Source organism: Dermacentor albipictus, chromosome 9 (assembly GCF_038994185.2).
Source record: "Dermacentor albipictus isolate Rhodes 1998 colony chromosome 9, USDA_Dalb.pri_finalv2, whole genome shotgun sequence".
Lineage (NCBI taxonomy): Eukaryota > Metazoa > Arthropoda > Arachnida > Ixodida > Ixodidae > Dermacentor > Dermacentor albipictus.
The window spans coordinates 116,998,102-117,018,571 of record NC_091829.1 but is presented as its reverse complement, the minus strand read 5'-3'; the positions used below and the strand labels follow the sequence as shown (position 1 = coordinate 117,018,571).

At 49.7% G+C, this 20,470-nt stretch overlaps 1 protein-coding gene across 1 annotated transcript in view; it reads left to right on the top strand.

Annotated features, from left to right (window-relative positions):
• Positions 1–20,038, top strand: part of LOC139049639 ((3R)-3-hydroxyacyl-CoA dehydrogenase-like) — a 44,885-nt gene extending 24,847 nt beyond the window's left edge. Inside the window, exons 3-4 of the mRNA XM_070525287.1 lie at positions 14,787–14,980; positions 19,244–20,038. Coding sequence (XP_070381388.1) covers positions 14,787–14,980; positions 19,244–19,660 — 611 coding nt within the window. The 3' untranslated portion in view covers positions 19,661–20,038. The remainder of the gene's footprint in view (positions 1–14,786; positions 14,981–19,243) is intronic.
• Positions 20,039–20,470: the final 432 nt, after the last annotated feature.

Genomic DNA, 20,470 nt, shown 5'->3' with positions numbered 1-20,470 from the left:
AGATGGATGGAAGCAGACTATACTCTCGCCCAGTTTTGGTCACAAGATCAAGCGCGTCTCCTCTTTTAGCCTGGCCATGGCAACCAAGTACCCGATGGTTGAAAGTGGAGCTAGATAACGAGGAATCATAAAAAAAAGTGAGAGGAAGAGAGACATTAAATTCTATGGAAAGGTTAGAAACAAAACAAAGACCACAGAAGTTTACAAGAATGGCAAGAAAGGTATTAGCAATGAAAACCTGTATGGTAGCACTAATGGCTGGTTGCTTCAAGACAAAAACACGCCGGAGTAGACATTCGGAACAGAACGAGACATGTCAACGTGGCAGGAAAAATTTGGAGACCACTCAGCACTTCCTAATGGAGCGCGAAGGTATTCACCCAGCGACACCCTCAGGTTACGTTTACCGTCCAGAAGCACTGGGGCTCAAAGTGAATGGAAGCACTAGCCGATCAGCAGTCGAGATGTTTAGAGAAATGGTGAAAAAAAGCACCAGGGACATTTGATAGGACCGGATCCGTTACTCGAATAGGTAACTGTACAAGTTAGATATAAATCTTTCAAGGAATAGAGAAAACATTAGGATGTAGACAAAATGTTAGATTGATAAGCATCACTGGAATATCTAATTGCCTCAAGCAGGCTAGGTGACTATATCGCAAGGACCCATTTTAAAGGAGATGCCAATAAATAATTATTATTGTTACGTAGAAAGACGCCGACGAAAAGCTATATTCAAGTATACTTACAAGGGAATACGCCACACTAAGCCAAGAGGCAACAGCTCGCGCTAGCCTCCAATCGTCGTCGTCGTCTTCACACTGCTCGCTTTTTTGTCCTGTCCATTACTGTGCCGTAGCACTACCCACGGCGCCAAAAGCGCCGTCCTGGAGCTACTAAAGGCCAGACTCGGAAGCAGTTTTCTAGGCCTTCAGACCACGGACGTGCACGACATCACCAGATGCCAGAGTAGAGGACGAAGTTGAACTCACAGGAGCAATTTCTTACGTCACCGGTGTCACCTGGTGCAGCACGTGGTAGGGCCCTGTGTATCGCGAAAGGAGCTCTTCTGAAAATCCGAAGTGACGAAAGGGTGACCACAGGAGCACGAGCGCACCAGGCAAAAACTGTACGTCACGGTGGCGGGTGTTTCACTGACGCTGCTGAGGAGTTTGCGCCGCCGTCAGTCAAGCACGGGCAAGCTGGCGTGCATGGTCGGCGAGGGCGATGGCATCGCGCACATACTCGCTTGTTGAGATCGCAGCAGCAGGAAGTGCCGTGTCAAGGGGCAAGGTGGGTTTATGACCGTACAGGATATAAAATGGATAAAATCCGGTGGTGTCGTGCCGGGAAGAAATATAGGCAAATGTGACGTAAGGAAGGGCAATGTCCCAGTCGTGGTGGTCCTTGGAAACGTACTTGGACAGCATATGGTTAAGAGTACGCTTTAACCGCTCTGTCAGGCCATTAGTTTGAGGATGGTATGAGGTAGTCAGTTTGTCTTGATCGGAGCAGGAACGCACAATGTCGGCGTTAAATTTCGAGAGGAAAATACGACCAAGGTCAGTAAGCATCTCTCGCGGGGCGCCATGAAGTAAGATAATGTCACGCAAGAGAGAGACCGCGACATCAGTGGTGGAACTGGTAGGGAGAGCCCGCGTGATAGCGTATCGGATGCCGTAATCAATCGCGACGACTACCCATTTGTTCCCAGAGGATGACGTGGGAAAGAGACCGAGGAGGTCTAATCTAACACGAAAGGATGGTTCCACAGGGACGGTGATCGGCTGGAGAGGAATCAATTGCTTGTAAATCGGCACAAATGAAATGAAAATGAAAGATAAGCGGCAGGTAGCACCTGAGGTGTTTCCCGATGCTGGCCGAGATCACAGGCAGCAACATAGCTTCGGATGGAGCGAGCGAGACTAGGCCAATAGAAGCGACGGCAGACGAGGTCCTACGTGCGGGTTACCCCAAGATATCCTGCAGTGGGTGTGTCATGCATCTCACAGAGCACAGTCTGTTAACCCTGTTAAGGTGCCGATAATCCACGCAAAGGTGCCATGAGCCATCCTTGTATTTTACCAGTACAAAAGGTGACGCCCATGGACTATATGATGGTTCAAGAATGTTCTTGGCAAGCATTTTGCGAACTTCTGCGTGAATAACTTGACGCTCAGCTGGTGACACGGGAAACGGGCGGCGAATAATAGAACGGGCATCGCCGGTAATAATGCGATGTTTAACAGCTATAGTTTGCGCCAAAGGATGATAGTTAAAGGCAAAAATATCGCTATAGGAAAACAGAACGCGGTAGAGCTCACGAGCGTGCTCGGACGGCATGTCGGGCGCAATAATTTTCTGTAAGTCAGCGATGGCACAAGTTGCCGACTGCGATGGTAGAGGAGGATCGGCTGAATTGTAGTATACTGCAATAGATGCTACTGATTGATCCTCGAATGAGCAAAGCTGGGCCAGATACATCCCGTATGGCAGCAGTTCTGTCGTCAAGCCACAATTGACCACTGGCAGGCAGACGCAATTCTCCGTAATAGATAAAACTGTATGAGGTACTGTGATCCCGTGTGTAAGTAGGACGTCTTGCATAGGAGCCGTGATGTAGTGATCATGGGGCACTGGTGGTGATGACACTAAGTAAACGTATGTCAGTGCCGAAGGTGGCAAGCCAACGATGTTGACGGAACTATGGCGCCTGTGGTATGGTTAAGCGGGATCTAGGACAGGCAGGCAAAGGCGGAGAGTTCTGGCAGAACCATCCATGAGAGCAAAACGTGCGGAGAGGAAGCCTAAGCCTAGGATGATGCCGTGGGGACAGTGGGCGATGAGTGTGTATAGCACGATAGTGGAGCGATCAGCGAAAAAGACGCGCGCTGCGCACATACCAATTAAGGGGGCTGCTCCGCCATCGGTGACACGGACAAGAGGCATCATAGCGGGCCTGATTATTTTCTTCAGGTGGTTACGAAGGTCCGCGCTCATTACCGACAAATTCGCCCCTGTGTCTATAAGAGCCGGTGCAGAAACACCATCGATTTTCACGTCAAGAGGGTTCGGATGAGTGGGCAACGTCAGTAGAGGAGTTTACCGGCTGGAAGCGGCGTCCAAAGGGTGTTGGCGAAAAGGAGCGATGGGGCTGGGGAGAGCCAGGTTGCCGTCGTTGGGGCGAAGGCGAACGAGAATAGGGGCGCTTCGGCGCACGAGAATCAGTGGCGGCATTATCGGAGTGTGTGGCATAGGAACGAGAAGGGCTATCTGTGGGGCGAGAGTAGGTAGTGGTGGTGGCAAACATTTATTACACTTATTTACAGAGATTTGAGGATGACATTAAGGGCCGGCTCCTTACAAAATTCCAGGACATTCATAGTCCAGGACACCTGTGGCCTCCGCGGCGGCTCGGGACATAGCCACGAGAGCTCTTTGGCTCTCTAAGGTAGAGCAGCCGAGCAGGGCAGCCTCCCAGCTCTCTCGGGTGGGTGGGTAGGAAGGGGAAGGGTAAGTCGGGTTAGAGGGGCAAGCCCACACCATGTGGAAAACGTCCAAGAATGCGTAACCACACAGCGGGCACTACCCAGAGAAAGCCGCGCGAAGTACTGTAGTACTGCCGGACATAGTAGCGCGTTAGTATAGAGAGGGAGGAGCCAGCGCTCCTCTGCCTTGGTCAAACCTTTAGCGGGGGGGTTAAAGCGACCATGAGCGGATTGGTAGAGCTGAGTGATATTGCGGAAAGTAATGGCGGGGTTTGGTTCTAGATCCTCAGAGGGCGTCTGTTGAAGCTATGCCCAGTGGTTGAGCGCCCGGGGTGAGGCATCAGCGGCCTCATTTCCTTCTAAACCCGTATCTACTGGAGTCCAGATGACGATACGTGTCCCGGGACGGTCCCGCTACTCGCATTCGCGTAAGACTTTTGCGGCGCGGCTGGCTATGCGCCTTTTTTCGAAGTTTCGGCAGGCGCCCCGGGAGTCGGTGATAATGGCTTTGGAGTCAGGATCTGCTGCGGCGAGTGCTATGGCGACTTCGCACGGAAAGTGTCGCCATGAACGTGTTCGTTTTCATGGACCACTGCCGCCATGTACCATCCCCCAATGTGTGGGCCGGCAGCATCCGTATAGAAGACCCCATGGCGCGATCCATAGCGTTCGCTGAGGGCCGCCACGCGCGCAAAGCGGCGACCATTGCGGATTCCTTTAGCCATGTTTTGGACCAGAGAGTGGATTTGTAGCGCATGGCGTCAGTCCTCTGGGGTTCGAGTCCGATCCTATGCCTGTGCGGTGTATGTTATGTGTAGGCGGTCTAGGAGGCGTTTTCCTGCAGCTGACTTACTCAATCGTAGATACTGGTTGTTCAGGTGTGGTTCTCGAACTTCACCGAACGTGTTGGTCATCCCCAGTTCGATGAGTCTTTGATTCGACGTAGCGATGGGAAGGTCGAGAGCGCGTTTGTGAATTTTCCTTAGAACAACCTCAAGGGCATTCTCGTAGCATTTTCGCAAGCGCTGGTAGGGTGCCGAATACAGGATTCGGCTGGTCACTAATGCATTTGCCAGCCTCAAGGCATCTCTGCATCGGAGACACCCCGTTTGTTGGATACCCGGCGGACCATGCGGCCCACCTGGTCCCCTACCTTGCGAAGCTTATGCAGGGTTGTGTCTGTCTTGCGGTGTCTGTTGATGAAGAGTCCCAACACTTTTATTTCGTCGTGTTCTGGTATTGGTCCGCTAGTGAGGGATAGGGCAATTTGGGTTGTATACTTCGCGTTGGGGGGAAGGTGTACGAATTCCAATTATGTTGGTGAACATTCGAGGCCACAGCGGGCAGCGTAGGTTTCTACGATCGTTGCCGCTTGTTGCAGACCGGCCTCGATTTGCCCAAGCGATCCTTGGGTTCCCAGAGCGTGATTTCGTCGGCATACAGAGCATGTTTGATGCCGCGGATATCACTGAGCAGAGGGGCAGCTGAGCCATGGTCAGGTTGAAGAGGAGAGGAGAGAGGACGGCTCCTTGTGGGGTTCTTCGAGTACCTAGGGCACACGGGCCATTCTCCTGGTCTTGGATTTTGAGCAAGGCTTACTGATCAGTCAAGAACTGTCGAACGTATCTGAAAGTGTTGGACCCACAATTTGTCTGCGACAAGTGCATGAGCATGATATCATGCGTGACCTTATCGAACGCCCCTTTGAGGTCCAAGGCGAGGACTGCCTTGTCGTCACTGAGGAGTTCTACCGGCTCGATGACATCCCTGTTCAGTCGTAGGAGGACATCCTGCGCGGACCGGTGCGGTCGGAAGGCGTGCATGGTGTAAGCAAAAGTGTTCCTGGCTTTGAGGTATATTGAGAGTCGGTCTCGTATCATTGTCTCCACGAGCTTCCCCGCACAAGAAGTCAGTGAGATTGGTCTGATATTTTCGATGTTGATGGATTTGCCTGGTTTGGGGATAAATGTTACCAGTGCCGTTTCTCGGTCCATGAGGAGGGGAGTGCCGCCAAACTACACAGTGTTGAAGTATTCGACTAGGTGCACGCACGCCGGATCCGGGAGGTTCGCTAAAAGCTTAACCGTCACTCTATCCCGGCCGGGTGCCGTGCCCCGTTTCATTTTGGCCAACGCCGCTTTCAGTTCATGGAGTTGGAAAGGGCAATCCAGCTCCTCATTCTCGAGGCCTGCATACGAGTATGCTGACCCGTAAGGGTCTTGGATGTTACAGGGATATTTATCCCTGAGCGCAGAAGCCAATTTGGTTGCGTCTCCATCGAAAGCATGAACTTCCCTTTCGAGATGTTGCTGGGTTTCTGTCCAGGTCTGGCCTAGATTGATCAGGGCGCGGAAGAGGTGCCATGTACTGCGATTTGATATCTGTTTGGCTGTGGTGTTACAGTGGTCTACCCAGTTTGAGTCGGCGAGGTGGGCCGCATACTCTGCCTCCTCCTGGGTGAGTTCCGCTATACATATTTTAAGTTTACGCTTTTGCTTCTGCTGGCGCCACCGGCGGATAAGGGTGCGCCGCGACTCCCAGAGGTGCAGGAGGTGGTTATCCACCGCTGGCATGGAGTCTGAGAGCTGAACCTGTTGTTCAGTCTTACGAAGCTGCGTCACTATGTTCTGGGACCATCTTTCGTAGCTCTGCTGAGCAATAGGCGTAGAGTTAGTGTAGTCAGATCGAAAGCGTGTCCAGTCTGGTAATGTAGCTTTCTGGTGTTGGCGGGTGAGTGGTTTCGCATAGATTGTGGTAAGAAAAATGCAGTGGTCACTGCCGAGGGTTTCTTCGGTGTTGGACCAGTCTGCATATTGGATGTTCTTGGTAAAGGTGAGGTCGGGGCATGTGTCCCAAGCCATTGAATTACCTATGCGGGTAGGGTGAGCAGGATCCCTATGAAGAGTGAGGCCAAGCGTGGAGATAAGTTCTGCCAACTTTCTGCCATGTTTTTCTCCTTTACGGTTGCCCCAAAGAGGGCTGGAAGCATTAAAATGTCCAACTATTATTAGGGGATCCTTTCCTGCCACCCTGAGTGCCTTACTAAAGACGTAGGCGTAGGTTATGTTGGGAAGTTTGGGTGAACTGTAGATGTTGAGCACGTGTAGTGACGGGTCCTGTTTCTTAATAGGGAGGAGAGTCACCACGGCGTACGAATAGGTCGCATTGCAGTCTAGATCGACCGCGGTAGCCGTGTAATTTTTTGTTGCCACAGAGTGCGTTCTGTGCGTCCCGCTGATAGACCATATAGTTAGCCAGCGTGGCGGCCTCTCCTGGCTCCTGCAGAGCCACCACCGCGAGGAGTTCATTGAGAGTTGATAAGTGGAGTCGGAGGGCCGCCCGCTTAGAGCGGGTGCGAAAGCCCCGACAATTTCACTGAAGGACTGTGATTGGCGCCGAATTCCTTCGCGAGTACCGGCGTCTTTTACCGTGTCCCGCCATTTTGATCACTCTGGCTTGGTGTACCGCTCGGAAGGACGAGGGAGCCGGTGGAGTTTATCCTTTCTGGGTGATCCAGGACGAAAGGTGTAACGTCTTCAAGAGACTCGTCCTCCGAGTGTGAGCGGATCTTTGGTATTATAGTGTTCAAATTGGAGATTGAGGCACGCTTAACCAAGGGTGATTTACGTGCTCGAGAGGTCGTTTTGGCAAGTTGAGGGGAAACCAGTTCCGGAATGCGCTCACGAACGGCTTGGAGAGCGGTGGAAAAATGTTTCTCCATGGCGCCGAGACGCGCTGTCATCTGGGCTTCTTTAGCGCTCAACCTCCCTTCGAAGTCGCCTACTGTCGATAGTTGTACTATCGGTTCGATGGGAGTACTGTCCATCTCCTCCTCCATCTGCGGTTGGTTATTCGGGTTAGAGCTAGCACTTTGCCTTTCCATAAGTGCTAGTTTCCGGGTTAGTAGTGCAACTTGCTCGAGCAGTTGTTAAATTTCGACATGTTCCTTGGTCGGGGGTGGGGAATCCGGATTAGAGCAGGGATATTGAAGATGTGAGAGAGGAGGGGCTACCCTGCTCTGGCCACTCACCTACGGTCCTTGCTGCACGCGGGCCGCCCATGATCATTGGTCCCCTTGAGCCTTGGTTCGGGGGTGCTCTGCCGCCGTTCCCGGGTTGCAGTGGGTAGTGGGGCCCACTCTCCCCTCAGTCACCTTGGAGGGCGGCGCACCTGGGGTTGATCCACGTGGTGAACAGCCCTGAGATCCCGGTCCTGGTTGCGGGCTCCAGGGCGCTGCCGATTTAAATTGCGAGGAACCGCTGGGAGGTCGCCTCAACTTGGACTTCGGCTTCATTTTCTTCTTTTTGCCCTTTATTTTGGGGGGCGCGATACGGGCCTTGCACACACAATCTCCGGTGACATGGCAACTAGCACACAATGAGCACCTCGGTGCGCATTCATGGGGCGCGCGCACGCCGTCGCTGATCATCGTGGCTGAGCCCCCAAGTCCGCAAATGCCGACTTTGGGCCCAGGCCAGGCGTCTGGGCGGTGGCAAGCCGCAGATTCCGCAGGCTGGCACGGTCTTATATTGCAGCACGGGAATCAGCATAGTGTCGTACTGGACGTACGTGGCCTTGACCTTGCCGGCAAAGGTCTGCCGCGCCTTGTCTGAGGCGCCCAATTTCCGTATGGTAATTATTTCTGCCGTACCGCCAGAACAGGCTATCCTGAAGGGTGGCTTCAGTGTCGGGGCTACGCACTGTCACTACGCCGAAACACGAGTGATTGCCATCAACACGTAGGTGCCCGACAAGGGGCAGCTCACCGACCGGAGAATTCACCGCAAAATCTCTGATGATTTTATCCACTACTTGAAGTTCAGTGGTGTAAAGTAGAAAAAGATTTTGCTCACTTACAAGGATGATGGTGACGGCACCGGCAGCCGCCGGCCCAAGGTGGGCGACAAGCGCTCGTCCCAGGCTGTTGTCCGGGAGCGCAACCGTAAGTGAGAATGTCGTCTTGGACTTCACGACCACGACATAGTCCTTTGGAGACTGTTTCGGCAGGGGAAGCGGCTTCCAGGCCATCAGCTTTTTCCCCTGAGCGCCCACTGAGCGCGTCGCAGGCGGGAACAAGCTTTCTTCCCGAGCGGCGATGGCTTCTGCGGCCGGAGAGGCCGCGTTGGCGGACGCCACCCTCACGGTGTTGTCACTGCTCTCTCGGCGAGCTACCGCGCTAGTGAGCGCGGGGCACTTGGAGGCTCGCTGCGGCTCCGGCGTGCCGCTCGCGGCCGATATGGTCGCCCACATCATACTGTCGGGGTCGTAACTGCTCAGTTCGAAATTTCCTGCCGCCAGCGGACGTAGATCGGTGCGGAGGCGAGCGTCCGCTTCGCCGAGGAGCTGCCGCGTCTGTTATGCTTAGCGGCACCACCAGCGTTGTCGGGAGGTAAAGTGCCCGGGAATAGGAGCGAAAGGCCCACCTTCTCAAGAAAGGTATCCGCGGGTACTGGAACACATTCCGGAGCCGATGGGTCCGATTTCGCGAGGGCCCGATCAGGTAGTTCGGTGATCCTGTCGAAAACCGAGGGAACCGAAGTGCTGCATGTCCGATGCGTTCGCGCTCTCGCAGCGCCCTCCGGGCGAGAGTAGGCAGTATAAGTGGACCGGGTAAAAGAACTCCAGCAACTGTGACAGTGCCGAGAAATGTGCCCGATTCGACGGCAGTGAAAACAAATGGGCTTGTCGTCAGCAGCGCACCATTCAGATGGGTCGTGGAAACGTGGTGGGTAATAAGATGCGGGACGGGGTGGAGTCAAAGAAGCCGGGTGGGTATGAGAGTGATGGGCTGAGCAGGTGTTGTGAAGACCCATGTTTGCGAATTCGTGGTGGACAACTGCCTGGATCAAGGAAACCGTGACTGCAGGTGCGTTGGAGGAGCTGGAGTCGAAGGCAGCCGGATAGGCGGCCTCGATCTCACGCCAGATGATCCTGTTAACGCCAGTGTTGTTGGGACGAGGAGCGTCGGCACAGGAAGATGTTGCTGGAGTGTTGGCCAGACGGGCAAACTGCTGGTCGATACGTCGGCTTTTAGTGAGTTCCAGCTAGGTGGCGGCACTCTTTCATAACTGCATCCACCGTCGCCACGTTGTTGAAAGCGAGCAAGTTGAAGGCGTCATCAACAATGCCTTTGAGGATGTGGGAAGCCTTGTCGGACTCAGTCATATCTGCGTCAACTTTGCGGCACAGTGCCAAGACGTCCTGAATGTGCCTGACGTAGGGCTCCGTTGACGTGTGCACACGGCTGGATAACGCCTTCTGCGCGGCAAGTGGGTGACCGTATGGGTTGCCGAAGAAGTCTCGGAGCTTTTGCTTAAGCGAATCCCAACAGATGAGCTCATCTTCGTGCGTCCGAAACCAAACTCGAGGTGTGCCACCGAGGTTAAAGACTACGTTGGCGAGCATGACAGTAGGATCCCACCGGTTATTGTGGCTGACGTGTTCGTACAGGCTGATCGAGTGCTCGACGTCTTCCCCATATTTGCCCCAGAATACGCCAGGATCTCGGGGAGCGGGGAGAGTGATGTATGTCGTCGAAGTGGCAGCTGGTGTCGGAGGTGGCTGAGTCGAGTTGTCATCGCCGGGAGCCATGAAGGAAGGCTCGATGTACCGTCCACTGCGAAGCTCCATGACGAGGTACAGGGAACGTCCACCTCCCCAGATATGTTGCGTAAGAAGACACAGACGAAAATCTATGTGCAAGTATATTTACAAGGGAATACGCCTCACTTGGCCAAGTGGCAACAGCCCGCGCTAGCCTCCAATCGTCCTCGTCGTCTTCCCACTGCTCGCCTCTTCGTCCTCGTCAATACTGTTCCGTATCAATATCATCATCACCATGGTCGCGGTCATCGGGTGAGAGTTTTTTACGGCGAAGCTGTTGCGGGCTGGGTCCCCCAGGATTGTTTCCATGTGTGCACACAAAACACGGTCCACTCCCGAAGATAGTGCAATGCCGGGCCGACCCTCGGCGTAGGTGAAGCAGCCGTTAAGCAATCCCCATACGGGGGCCAATCCCAAAGATATAACAATGCGGGGCCGACCAGTGGCGGAGATGAAGCAGGCGTGAAGGCTACCCCACATTCAGCCCTTTACCGGCGTTTTCTGGCGTTGCGCCTCTCGGCGTCGTCGCATAAATGCCGCCAGAGAGAGCGTCCAGCCACACGAGCGGTACGTTAAGCAGCGCTGATTGGTCGACGTTCATCGAGCGACGCCGGGTGACGGAACGCCAGAAAACACCGCCAAAACACTGAATGTGGGGCTGCCTTGAAGCGCTCTCCATGTACGTATGTCGATTCCGAATACAGTGTAATGCCGGACGAACCCTGGCGGAGGTGCAGTTCGCCATTAAGGGCTCCACATGCACAGCTCCGCTGGTCGTCCTTCTTCACGGAGGGGGAGGGAACTGAGTTTTCTTGTTCTACTTTTCGCGCGTAACACCATACTTGTTAACTTAATTAGTAAAAAAATGTTTACTGCAACTTATATGGTTGTGTCTTGCCTTAATGTGGCGAACAAGGCTTCATTTTTAGGGCAAAGCTGCGACCTTTTATACTTGAATAAATGCGTGCAGGCTTTATTCGAGGAAGAATTGCATAAGTGGCCCGTGGAACATGCCCCATGTAATTAGCTGTTCATAGTCTCTGGGCTGGCCAGTTAGTGTGCTACAAATTCGGCCTGTTGAATTGGACGCTTCGTAATATTTCACTGGACTTATGAGAGAGAGAGAGAGAGCCACATTTCTTGACTTATAGAAACTGGGTGCTGATCCAGCACGTTTGTGTAAGGCGGCAGTGATCCTATTAACTGATAATGTAAGACTTTGATTATAACTCCATTTTATTCCAAAAGTGTTCAAGCATACAATGTGCAGCGAGAAATATCGGGGATACCAACGAGCTCAACTTTAGCAACAATATGAAGCTAAGAGACAATGGAGCTGAGGATCGCATTATCGAAAATAAGATTAGAGTTCTTCTTAGGGGGGGGGGAGAATTGCAAAATAAATTATCAACTTAGTAATATCGGTCTCAGCTGCATTCATTCGGACTAAAACTCACCAAGGATTAGACACAGTCACTCTCGTTTGTTGTCATACGAAAATCAAACTGCGCCCAAAGTCACCTCACTCAGAATCACCGATATCAGATACGAGAAGGTTTACTGAGAATCACGGGTCGATGCACCTATGCTCACGGGCGCTTACTCCGACTCAAGGAATCACGGACTCTGTCAGAATCATGAAATGCTGGGTTCAAACTGAAAGTGACTTGCGGAATAATTGTCTGAGACTCATGCAGACACGTTGAATCGGGATGTGTTACTCAAGCTCGCAGCTTCCGACTTAGACTAAAATCAGAATCATGAGCTTAGACTAAAGGCATTACTCGACTACTTTGGATGTAAATGTACCTGCTGCGGGAGGTCTTTGAAGACATAATCATTTCCTTAACAGCAAGAATATTTCCGACAATAATCAAAACATTCGTTTCAATACAGTTGTACCACTGCTTTCTAAAACTTTTGAAGAAAAGCCTGCGCAGCCTCAATTAATACTGAATTCAGCTTCTATAACAGCTATATGCGCGGATCAGAATATGCATGCTGATGTTTAGCAGTGTTTCCGTAAAGATTATACAGCTTGTTGCAAAATTTATGCTTTGCGCCGCATTTTGATAGTGTTCCTCTCAGTGACGCACCATAAACATAGCAGCATAGCAAGTTTAACTTTAATATATCGCAAAAAAGTCTAGCTCCTCGGTAAATGTGTATAAAGACAGATAGGTATCGTCGACCGCATCAGGTGCGGCTTTCGTTGTGCCCGAACATCGTGTCACTCCACGGTTTCTTCCTACTCAGCAAGGCAACACCACCATCTAAGGAGCTAGTGACAATCATAAAGCAAGTTCGCTATATTTCGTGGCAAACCACTCAAGTATTGACAATATTTAGTGACACGACATCGGCTTTGCAGCTACTTAGAGTTGTAATGAAAGAAAGCTCCAACAGAGTGTCGACTCGTTCCATTGCCAAGCTGAACTGTTTAAAGGGAAAGAACGACCACCAAATTATATTTCAATGGGTTCCCGGTAACAGCGGTGTACTACATGGTAGTGAAATGGCCGGTAGTCAGGCTAAGGAGGCTCTTGAGGACTCAGAGCCACTGCTTCAAATTCATATTCAAGAGCGGATGCCAACTGCCTTTCCAAAATCTTGTACGAAAAGTGACAAAATAGCTCTGGGACCATCCAGAAAATCGCCACAGATGCCTCAAGAGATTGAACACTAACATACCATTAAGGCTGCCACCGCAAATTTTGCGTGACTGTACCAGTCTTGTGCACCGGCTTAGGCTAGGGCTGATCTTTACGCGTGGTTACCTGTACTTAATGCGACGCACCGAATCTCCAGACTGTAAGCTGGGCCATGCGCATGAGTCTATAAGAAATGTGTCATGCGACTGCCCTCAGTATGTGGAACAGCCACATAAGTTGACTGATCATCTTGCACGCCTCGACAGCCCACTGTTGTCAAATGCCGTTATATTGGGCCCTTGGCGGGAATGTAAATCGAGTTGTCAGGCTGTGGCCTGACAACTTGGACGTTTTTAATACGTCTTACTTGACGTATTAAAAACGTCGGGTCTGAACTGTAGGCTTTGAATTGACTTACCTGTTACGTATTTTGCCTCTTCTTTCTGTTGTCATTTTCACACCTATCATGCTCTACTCTTTCGCCTCTACCTCTTCCTCCAGGGCGAAATGGCTGGGTAGTGGAACGGACGTCAAGGTGACCTATCGGCATTGTGCTATAAACTTATCTTTATTCCTCTCTTGTACATTCGGAACTAGGGCGGTGTATTGAGGGTGACATGGCCATGGAAGTCCCCTGCTAACCACTCTTGTGTCACGCCGGCCCCGTGGAAGCAAACAAATCCATTGCTTAGGAGTGGTGCTTTAGGAAATCGTGTGCAGAAAGTTTGGCTGATGACGCTGCCAGTTGAAGCTGCTTCGAAATTTTCATAAGTGACTCCACCTACTAAAGGAGATAAACCGTCTGAACGGCGTCTGATCGCTTGCACTGCTAAATAATGCGTTAGCCTAAGGAGTGACAAAGTGGCAATAAGTGTCTATGTGTTGACTGCTGGAAGCCGGTCAAGTGGAAGAGGTAGAGAAGGGATGGGAGAGTAAGAAAAGCGTGCATATATATTGCAAATGACGGTGGTCTGCTCCGCACCTCTGTCAGTTGCCTTTCGTTCCTCAAACAGGCACGACGAGAGTTAAGTGAGCTCCTAAGCCACACTTTCCAATTTGGTGAACATGGTTTAAATAATAAATTCCTAGGTGCGATCTATTGCTAACGAAATTATCTCGCATTTGTCATTAAATGCCCAAGGAACATTTTCTGTTTCTCTCAGATAATAATTTGGAGTAGACCGTCTTCAGCCCCCTAACCCGCTCCCCTACAGACTCCTCAAGAAGAAAAAAAAAGGATTTGCAACATTATAAGAAGGCGGCGATCTTCAAGTCACAGTGGTTTGCGTGTAAGGCGGCTAAGATAGCGCGTGGCTTCGTCCCCTTTGTCAGGCTGGAAGCTGTTACTCTATAATAAATGTGATAGGCAAGTGACAGAGGAGTTGAAGACGACGTTAAGCACCTAGCCAGATGGAATTAGAAGGTATATGTAAACAGCTTTTCGATGCAGTGTTCTCAAACAATTCCCGCACGCGGTCTGCGGTAGCGTCCCAATCGAGGAGTTCCGTTGGTCTACTGCAGGTGCGACAGATTTCTATGGATATGAAAGGGGGGGTTTGATAACGCACGCTGTTAAGTACCGTAGCTTTATTTGTGGCTGCAGGGACATTTTTTAAACCGTGTGGTTTGCAGTATTTTGCACAAATGTGTCGCATGCTGCCATAATTAAACGCGTTTGAACGAGCAATATCACTGAAGCAAACTAACAGTAGCACTTGTATTCGCGAGGGTCGCTGACAAAGACAACCTCTGTCTTCTTTCAGCGTACTGGAGTAAGTTATTTTTTTAGTCGACTGACATGGTGATAAACTAACTAGATCACAGTATACACAGTGGTAACAAATACGAACGGCTGATGCGTACGCTGCTATTTAAGGGAGAGGTTGTGAAAAATGCAGCCTGAAGCCTTACATGCTAACAGACTACAAAAACAGGTACACAATGGCCCAACTACGCTAAACTCGTGATGGCATAGAGCAAATTGTTTAAGTTTTGCGAAAGAACCCTCCTGCTTGAAATCTTATTTTCGCGTCGTACTCTGCAGGGGATGCGAAACACTGTGCTATGTACGTGGACGTGGCTGACTCCGCTTCCGTGGATCAGCTCTTCCACAACGTCGAGAGGACATTTTCGCAGCCGCTGAGCATCGTCGTCAACTGTGCCGGCATCTTCGCAGCGGCTCCTTTCGTCGAGTGCAGCGACGAACTGTTTGATGAAGTTATCCGGGTCAACCTGAGCGTGAGATCTGATTTCCGAACCGGGCGTAAACTCGTTCTTTTACTGCTTTGACACTGCATTGACTTTCATTACATTGCATTAATGAAATAAAAATAGTATCAAAAACTAATGACTGGTGAAATAAAATGAACCTTCTCGTCTGTTTGCGCTTAGCTGTTCGATTTGGTGACTGATCTTGCGACAGCCTTTCTCTACATAACTTACACACAATGCGCCAAATCTGCTTAGACTTTCTAAAGAACTCGGTATTGACGTTGCATAATAGTTAAGTAACCAAGCAGAAGATGGCAACCAGAATTTTCGGTTCTGCTTGATCTCCCGGCCTTTCCCCTATGCCTCGACCCTCTCACTCCCATTTTCATGTTAATTATTCTAATGTTCAGTTAGCAAAGAGCTCTATATTTTCAATCGTATTCACTGCATGTTTGAAAAGAGATTGTCTCTGTTTGTTAAAATAAGGGATTCGAGATAAAAGGTTGCTTTTAGTTCAGGATGCTTCGTAGCAGCCGCTGACATCAGCGTTTGCTCGTCAATCGTGAGTAGGATTGATACCAAAATTTCCCGAAGGAACTTCTAAAATAATGAACTTATTGGGATTGGGTTTCAGAGTTGAAGTCAACGGCTGAAAACGCAGACTTTTGCTGCACCCTATTTGCCTTGCGCAAATTTAGAGAAATACGCACTCAAAATATGCAGCCAATGTATGGCTGTTCAAGCCAATATGTTTTCGCACGCTGCGAAAACGAAGAAAACAATATTAACTAAAGCAGCATTGCACTTCATAGCAAATTTTGAGTCACCATTCATCAAAACTGGTGCTATGCACAAATTTTTCTAACAAAATCTTGTGGTTTGTGCTCTAGCTGACTTGAAATCTGCTTTATGACAGACCTTTAAGTAGAAAATCATTAATAAAAGACTGCGTCTAGTAACACTACTGTCGGCTATCGCGCGAATTGTGGCACCCGCCACTGCCACATCATCATATATTATAGTTTCCTCTCGCACCGCATGTTCCTTAACATTCAGAGAAGGTCTTCGCTGAAATTCCCGAGGGGGGTGGCTCAGTGGCTACAGTGTTCAGCTGTTGAGCACGAGGCGCACGCTAACGATTCCGGGCCCTCGTCGGCCGCAGTCTTGTGGAGAAATTATGCGAAATGCAGAAACTCTTGTGTTCCATGTTTTGGTGAAAGTGGAACAGCCCCAGGTAGTCAAAATAGCGCGGAGTCCTCCATTACTGCGTCCCTCACGTCCCTTGCGCAATTTCGTGACCTCAATACCTAAAATTTATTTTTACAGGGGAGCTGTTCCGCAGCGTGTTTCTAATTTTTCTTATTTCGAAATTTTACTTGTGCAGTGGTGAAGGCTGGCGTGAGACGGCTTGGTCTTGTAAGCGTAAAGGCAAATAAAATGTAAATGCAACGCAATCTATTTCGGTGCCTGGATTTTGCCTTGAATAATGTATTTATCGATGATAATTAAGTAAAAGTTACCTATCGTATAGCTCACTGGACTATGGAACTTTCTTGTACGTTCTTTTGTTTTTGGCCAGCAATCCTCAATTTCTGCTTCTCACAGCACCGTCTCCACGTTGGAGGCCAGATAGAAGTTAGTACCACTGCGGCTGTGAAAGCTGATGGCGTGGAAGCCTCGAAGCGGTCGCGTAAGACCTGAACGTCTGTGTGAAGGCGTAGCAAGCGCCGGTGATGGATTATCACTGAGAACCGCCAACGTACAGGCGCTTAGAACTCACGAACATTGTGAGCAGTATAGCTCCACTTTCTTTGATGCAGCAGTCACTCAGGTTGCCATACCTCTAGGATAGATATTTTTTGCGCTGCAAAAAATATAATTAAACTACGGGGTTTCACATGCGGAATTGCAAGTCTGATAATGAGGCAGGCCGTAGTGGGGAGTCCGGAAATTTGGACTACGTGGGGTCCTTTACGTGACCTAAACTTAAGTACACGGGTGTTTTCGCATTTCCCTGCCATCGAAATGTGGCCGCCATGGCCAGGACTTACACTCACTAGTATCAACTTATGCGGCCTGCAGGCAAGAAATAACGCAGTGGGCATTTCTGGCACGTGCGGTCCGTTGCCCACCGTAGACATCAAACCAGCACCGTGTAGTCACGTTATGCAAGGGCCGTGGACCAAACAGTGGTGTGGCTCGGCATGTGGGTCCAGTTTTACTGTACTACAGTGTATTCCACTTCTTTAACGTAGCGATATAGGCAAGACTGCGTAGATGCAGCACTGTATCTGTTCTCGACAACGGAATCAAGGCTGTTCGTTTTCTGCATCTGCCTCACGGGCAAATTATCGGCACTTTCATTCCATGATATCACAGCGTCTGAGTAGCCATTGAAATAATATGCCGTGGACTTGACGGTAATGTAATATATTCTCTGACACCAGTTTTTCATGTTGGACGCGACACTGAGCTGACAAGAGAGATTGTAGAGGTTAGTGCCTTTGCATCGCGAAATTGAAGTTATACGAAGTTGTGATGAAATGGTGTTCTGAATTGTTTTAAAATAGGAAATACTGAATAATGAAGGGCTTCTTCTTGATTGATTGTAACACAGAGGTATATATATGAAAGTAACTGTATGTAGGGATTACTCAAGTAATAATGCATATTAAATTAATGAAACGTTTAACCAAAAGGCCTTGCAGTTCGTTCCAATAGAAGACTCGAAGCGTACCATTAGAGGACCTCATAACCGCTTCTAGAATTGCAAAACTTGACGATGCTAATTTTTGCAGAGAAATGAATTGCAGTCAATTTGCCACAGAAAGCTTGTTCTGTTCTGGTGTTCAATTTTAACTGAACAGCCAATGTGCAGAACCAAGGATCGGCTTTGGCACAACTGCCCCGCCTTTAGTTGATGCCCATGAATAACGTAACAGCTGACGCTTCACCAGTAGGCGAGCATCAAGCGAGTGTCTGAATCAAGCAGTGATCTCGCTCAGTGCGTTCTTTTTCTTATATTTTTTATTCGCGAGGATTTCCTTCATGCTTGCCCATGAGTGACGTGACTCATGACTATCTACTAACGTCCTAAGGTCGTGATAGCTGCGCTCTTCCGCTGTGCAGCTTCGTTTTTCAACGTGAAATTGACCAATATTCACTGTAAAAATTAGACGCGTAAAGTTTAGTAATCCTGGAAGTGGTTAGGAGCTCCTCAGATGGCGAACTTCATGTTTTCCATTAAGACAAGCCGCATGTCTAATTTGCATAGTTACCCGTTTGATTACTACACCGACTCATATTCAAAGCACGTCTCTGTGGTGAAAGCAATCCAGATGAAATCATTTAGGCATTTCATCTTTCCCATTTTAAGAAATTTGAAACTCTCTTCGGAAAAGACTAGGTATATAATCCCCTTAGGTGTGCTGACTGCTGAATATCATAAAATATTGCGGTAATGAGGGTGACAACATCTGACAGTGTCGACTGTTTGTGTGAAGTTCTTTAGAAGGGATAGCAATTGGTGGTATGTATGCCACTGCACCTGGTCCGCACATGCGGGCCAGTTTATTTTCGTCGTAGATGAACTTGGCTAATTTGCACGCAAAAGATGATATTACATTCTCTGTTATAATTCAAAATGTACGCAGTTTTCTAGTTTTGTACGTTTTTGTGTTGCACTGAAAACATCATATGTGCGCGGACAATCCAAATGACATCTTTTCTCGTTGCTTGCTTGCACACTACACATAAGTTCTGATGTGCGTCATCACTGTAGCAGTGCTACGGGCGCCTGTGTGGGAGTGTGTGTGTTGTCACAAAGTTCATTTTGAATGGTGCCAGCAATGTGGTTATGTTGTTTATTACGTTTCACCGCAATGCGTAATCAGGTGCTCCAGCTTAATTTTGAACCCTTCCAGGACTTCCTCACGAGGTCGTTTTTAAAGCGCACTGGTCATGCTTACGTTTTCAGGCGGAATTTTGTTCCGGTCATGAACAGTGCCTTAATTACTTCCTATTTGCCCGATAGGTAAATGCAGGCAAGCTGAAATTGCCAAGGTCTTAAACATGAGCTCTGTCCCCCGAGTTCCTCATGTTAGATTCGGCACATATATATTCTAATGCTTTCACAGGGGCATTCTGAGAAGTTGGGTTACACTTTTTGCGCGATAATATCACCTCGCTCTGAGCGTAGCCGTATCGCACGCCCTGTGACGTGACTGCTGGCAGTAAGGTCGCCTCATAATTAAGAATTATATTCTGAATATATACTATTCCATTTCTCAGGGCACCTTCCTCGTGGCCAGGGCCGCCGCACGGCATATGGTCAATGCCGGCAATGCGCTGCCCGATGGAGGAGCAGCTATTGTGAACGTCGCCAGCATCATGGCCAGGTGTGGCTGGCCAGACGTAGCAGCTTACTGTGCGTCCAAGGCAGCCGTCGTGGCCCTCACCAAGTCCGCCGCGCAAGAACTGGCGGCGCACCGCGTTCGCTGCAATGTCGTGCTCCCCGGCATGACGGAAACGCCGATGATCGCCGGCATTCCCGAAGAAATAAAGGCCTCGGGTCGCGAGGCGATACCGCTGAAGAGGTGCGGCAAGCCGCGAGAGATCGCCGAGGCCATCAAGTACCTGTGCGTGCCGGCTGCTAGTTCCTTCATCACTGGCGCTGCTCTCGAGGTCACTGGAGGATTCTACATGTGAATACAGAGTTTGCATCGGCGTTCATGGAGCCTGTCTCATGCCAAGCTCCCATGGGTGCGCATGTTGACACGCTTCGTATACAGTAAATTTGAAAACAATAGTGGGAACTCGGCACAGGCCTATTCCACCATGTGACCGAAACTCGTATATCGTATTATCCGTCTGTCAAGGCCGACTGACCACATTGCTAAAACGCCCTGGATAACCCGGCCGAAGCGCCTCTCTAGCGCGCACGAATTGGGAAAAGCAATGGAATAGGTAGTGTTTCACAATCCCGGCCTGCTCACGCAGCATCGAAAGAGTGCACGCGCATATATATTTCGCACCAGAAACTTGCTTCGGACCAAAGCCAAAATAAAGTGACAGTTTTAGTTTTCATGACAGTATATGCCTCCTGCGAAAACAAGCCCGTGTAAAAAAATAAAAGCGAAATGACCAGACAGGGAAGCGCCCCACGTGTCGAGAAAAGACAAAACAGATGCATTCAAGAAAGCATATGTGGCACTTTTAAATGAACCGCATTGACAATCGGGACGTCTACGCAAAATACACTTGAAAATGAAAACCATCAGATTTCATTCGCCTTTATTATCTGTGAATTCCTAAGCACCATTGAACACCACCTGCTGGCTAAAGGACGTGCTGGAATCGGTGTCCTGTAGCTACGTATTACCGAGTCCACTTTATCACATCTTCAGTGGCATTCTTGATGACCAACGCTGAAATTCTGCGGCAGACATTCGTTATTTTTGCCTTGAGCTCATTTGGTGTCGTCGGCTCAATCATGTAAACACGATCTATCGCATAACC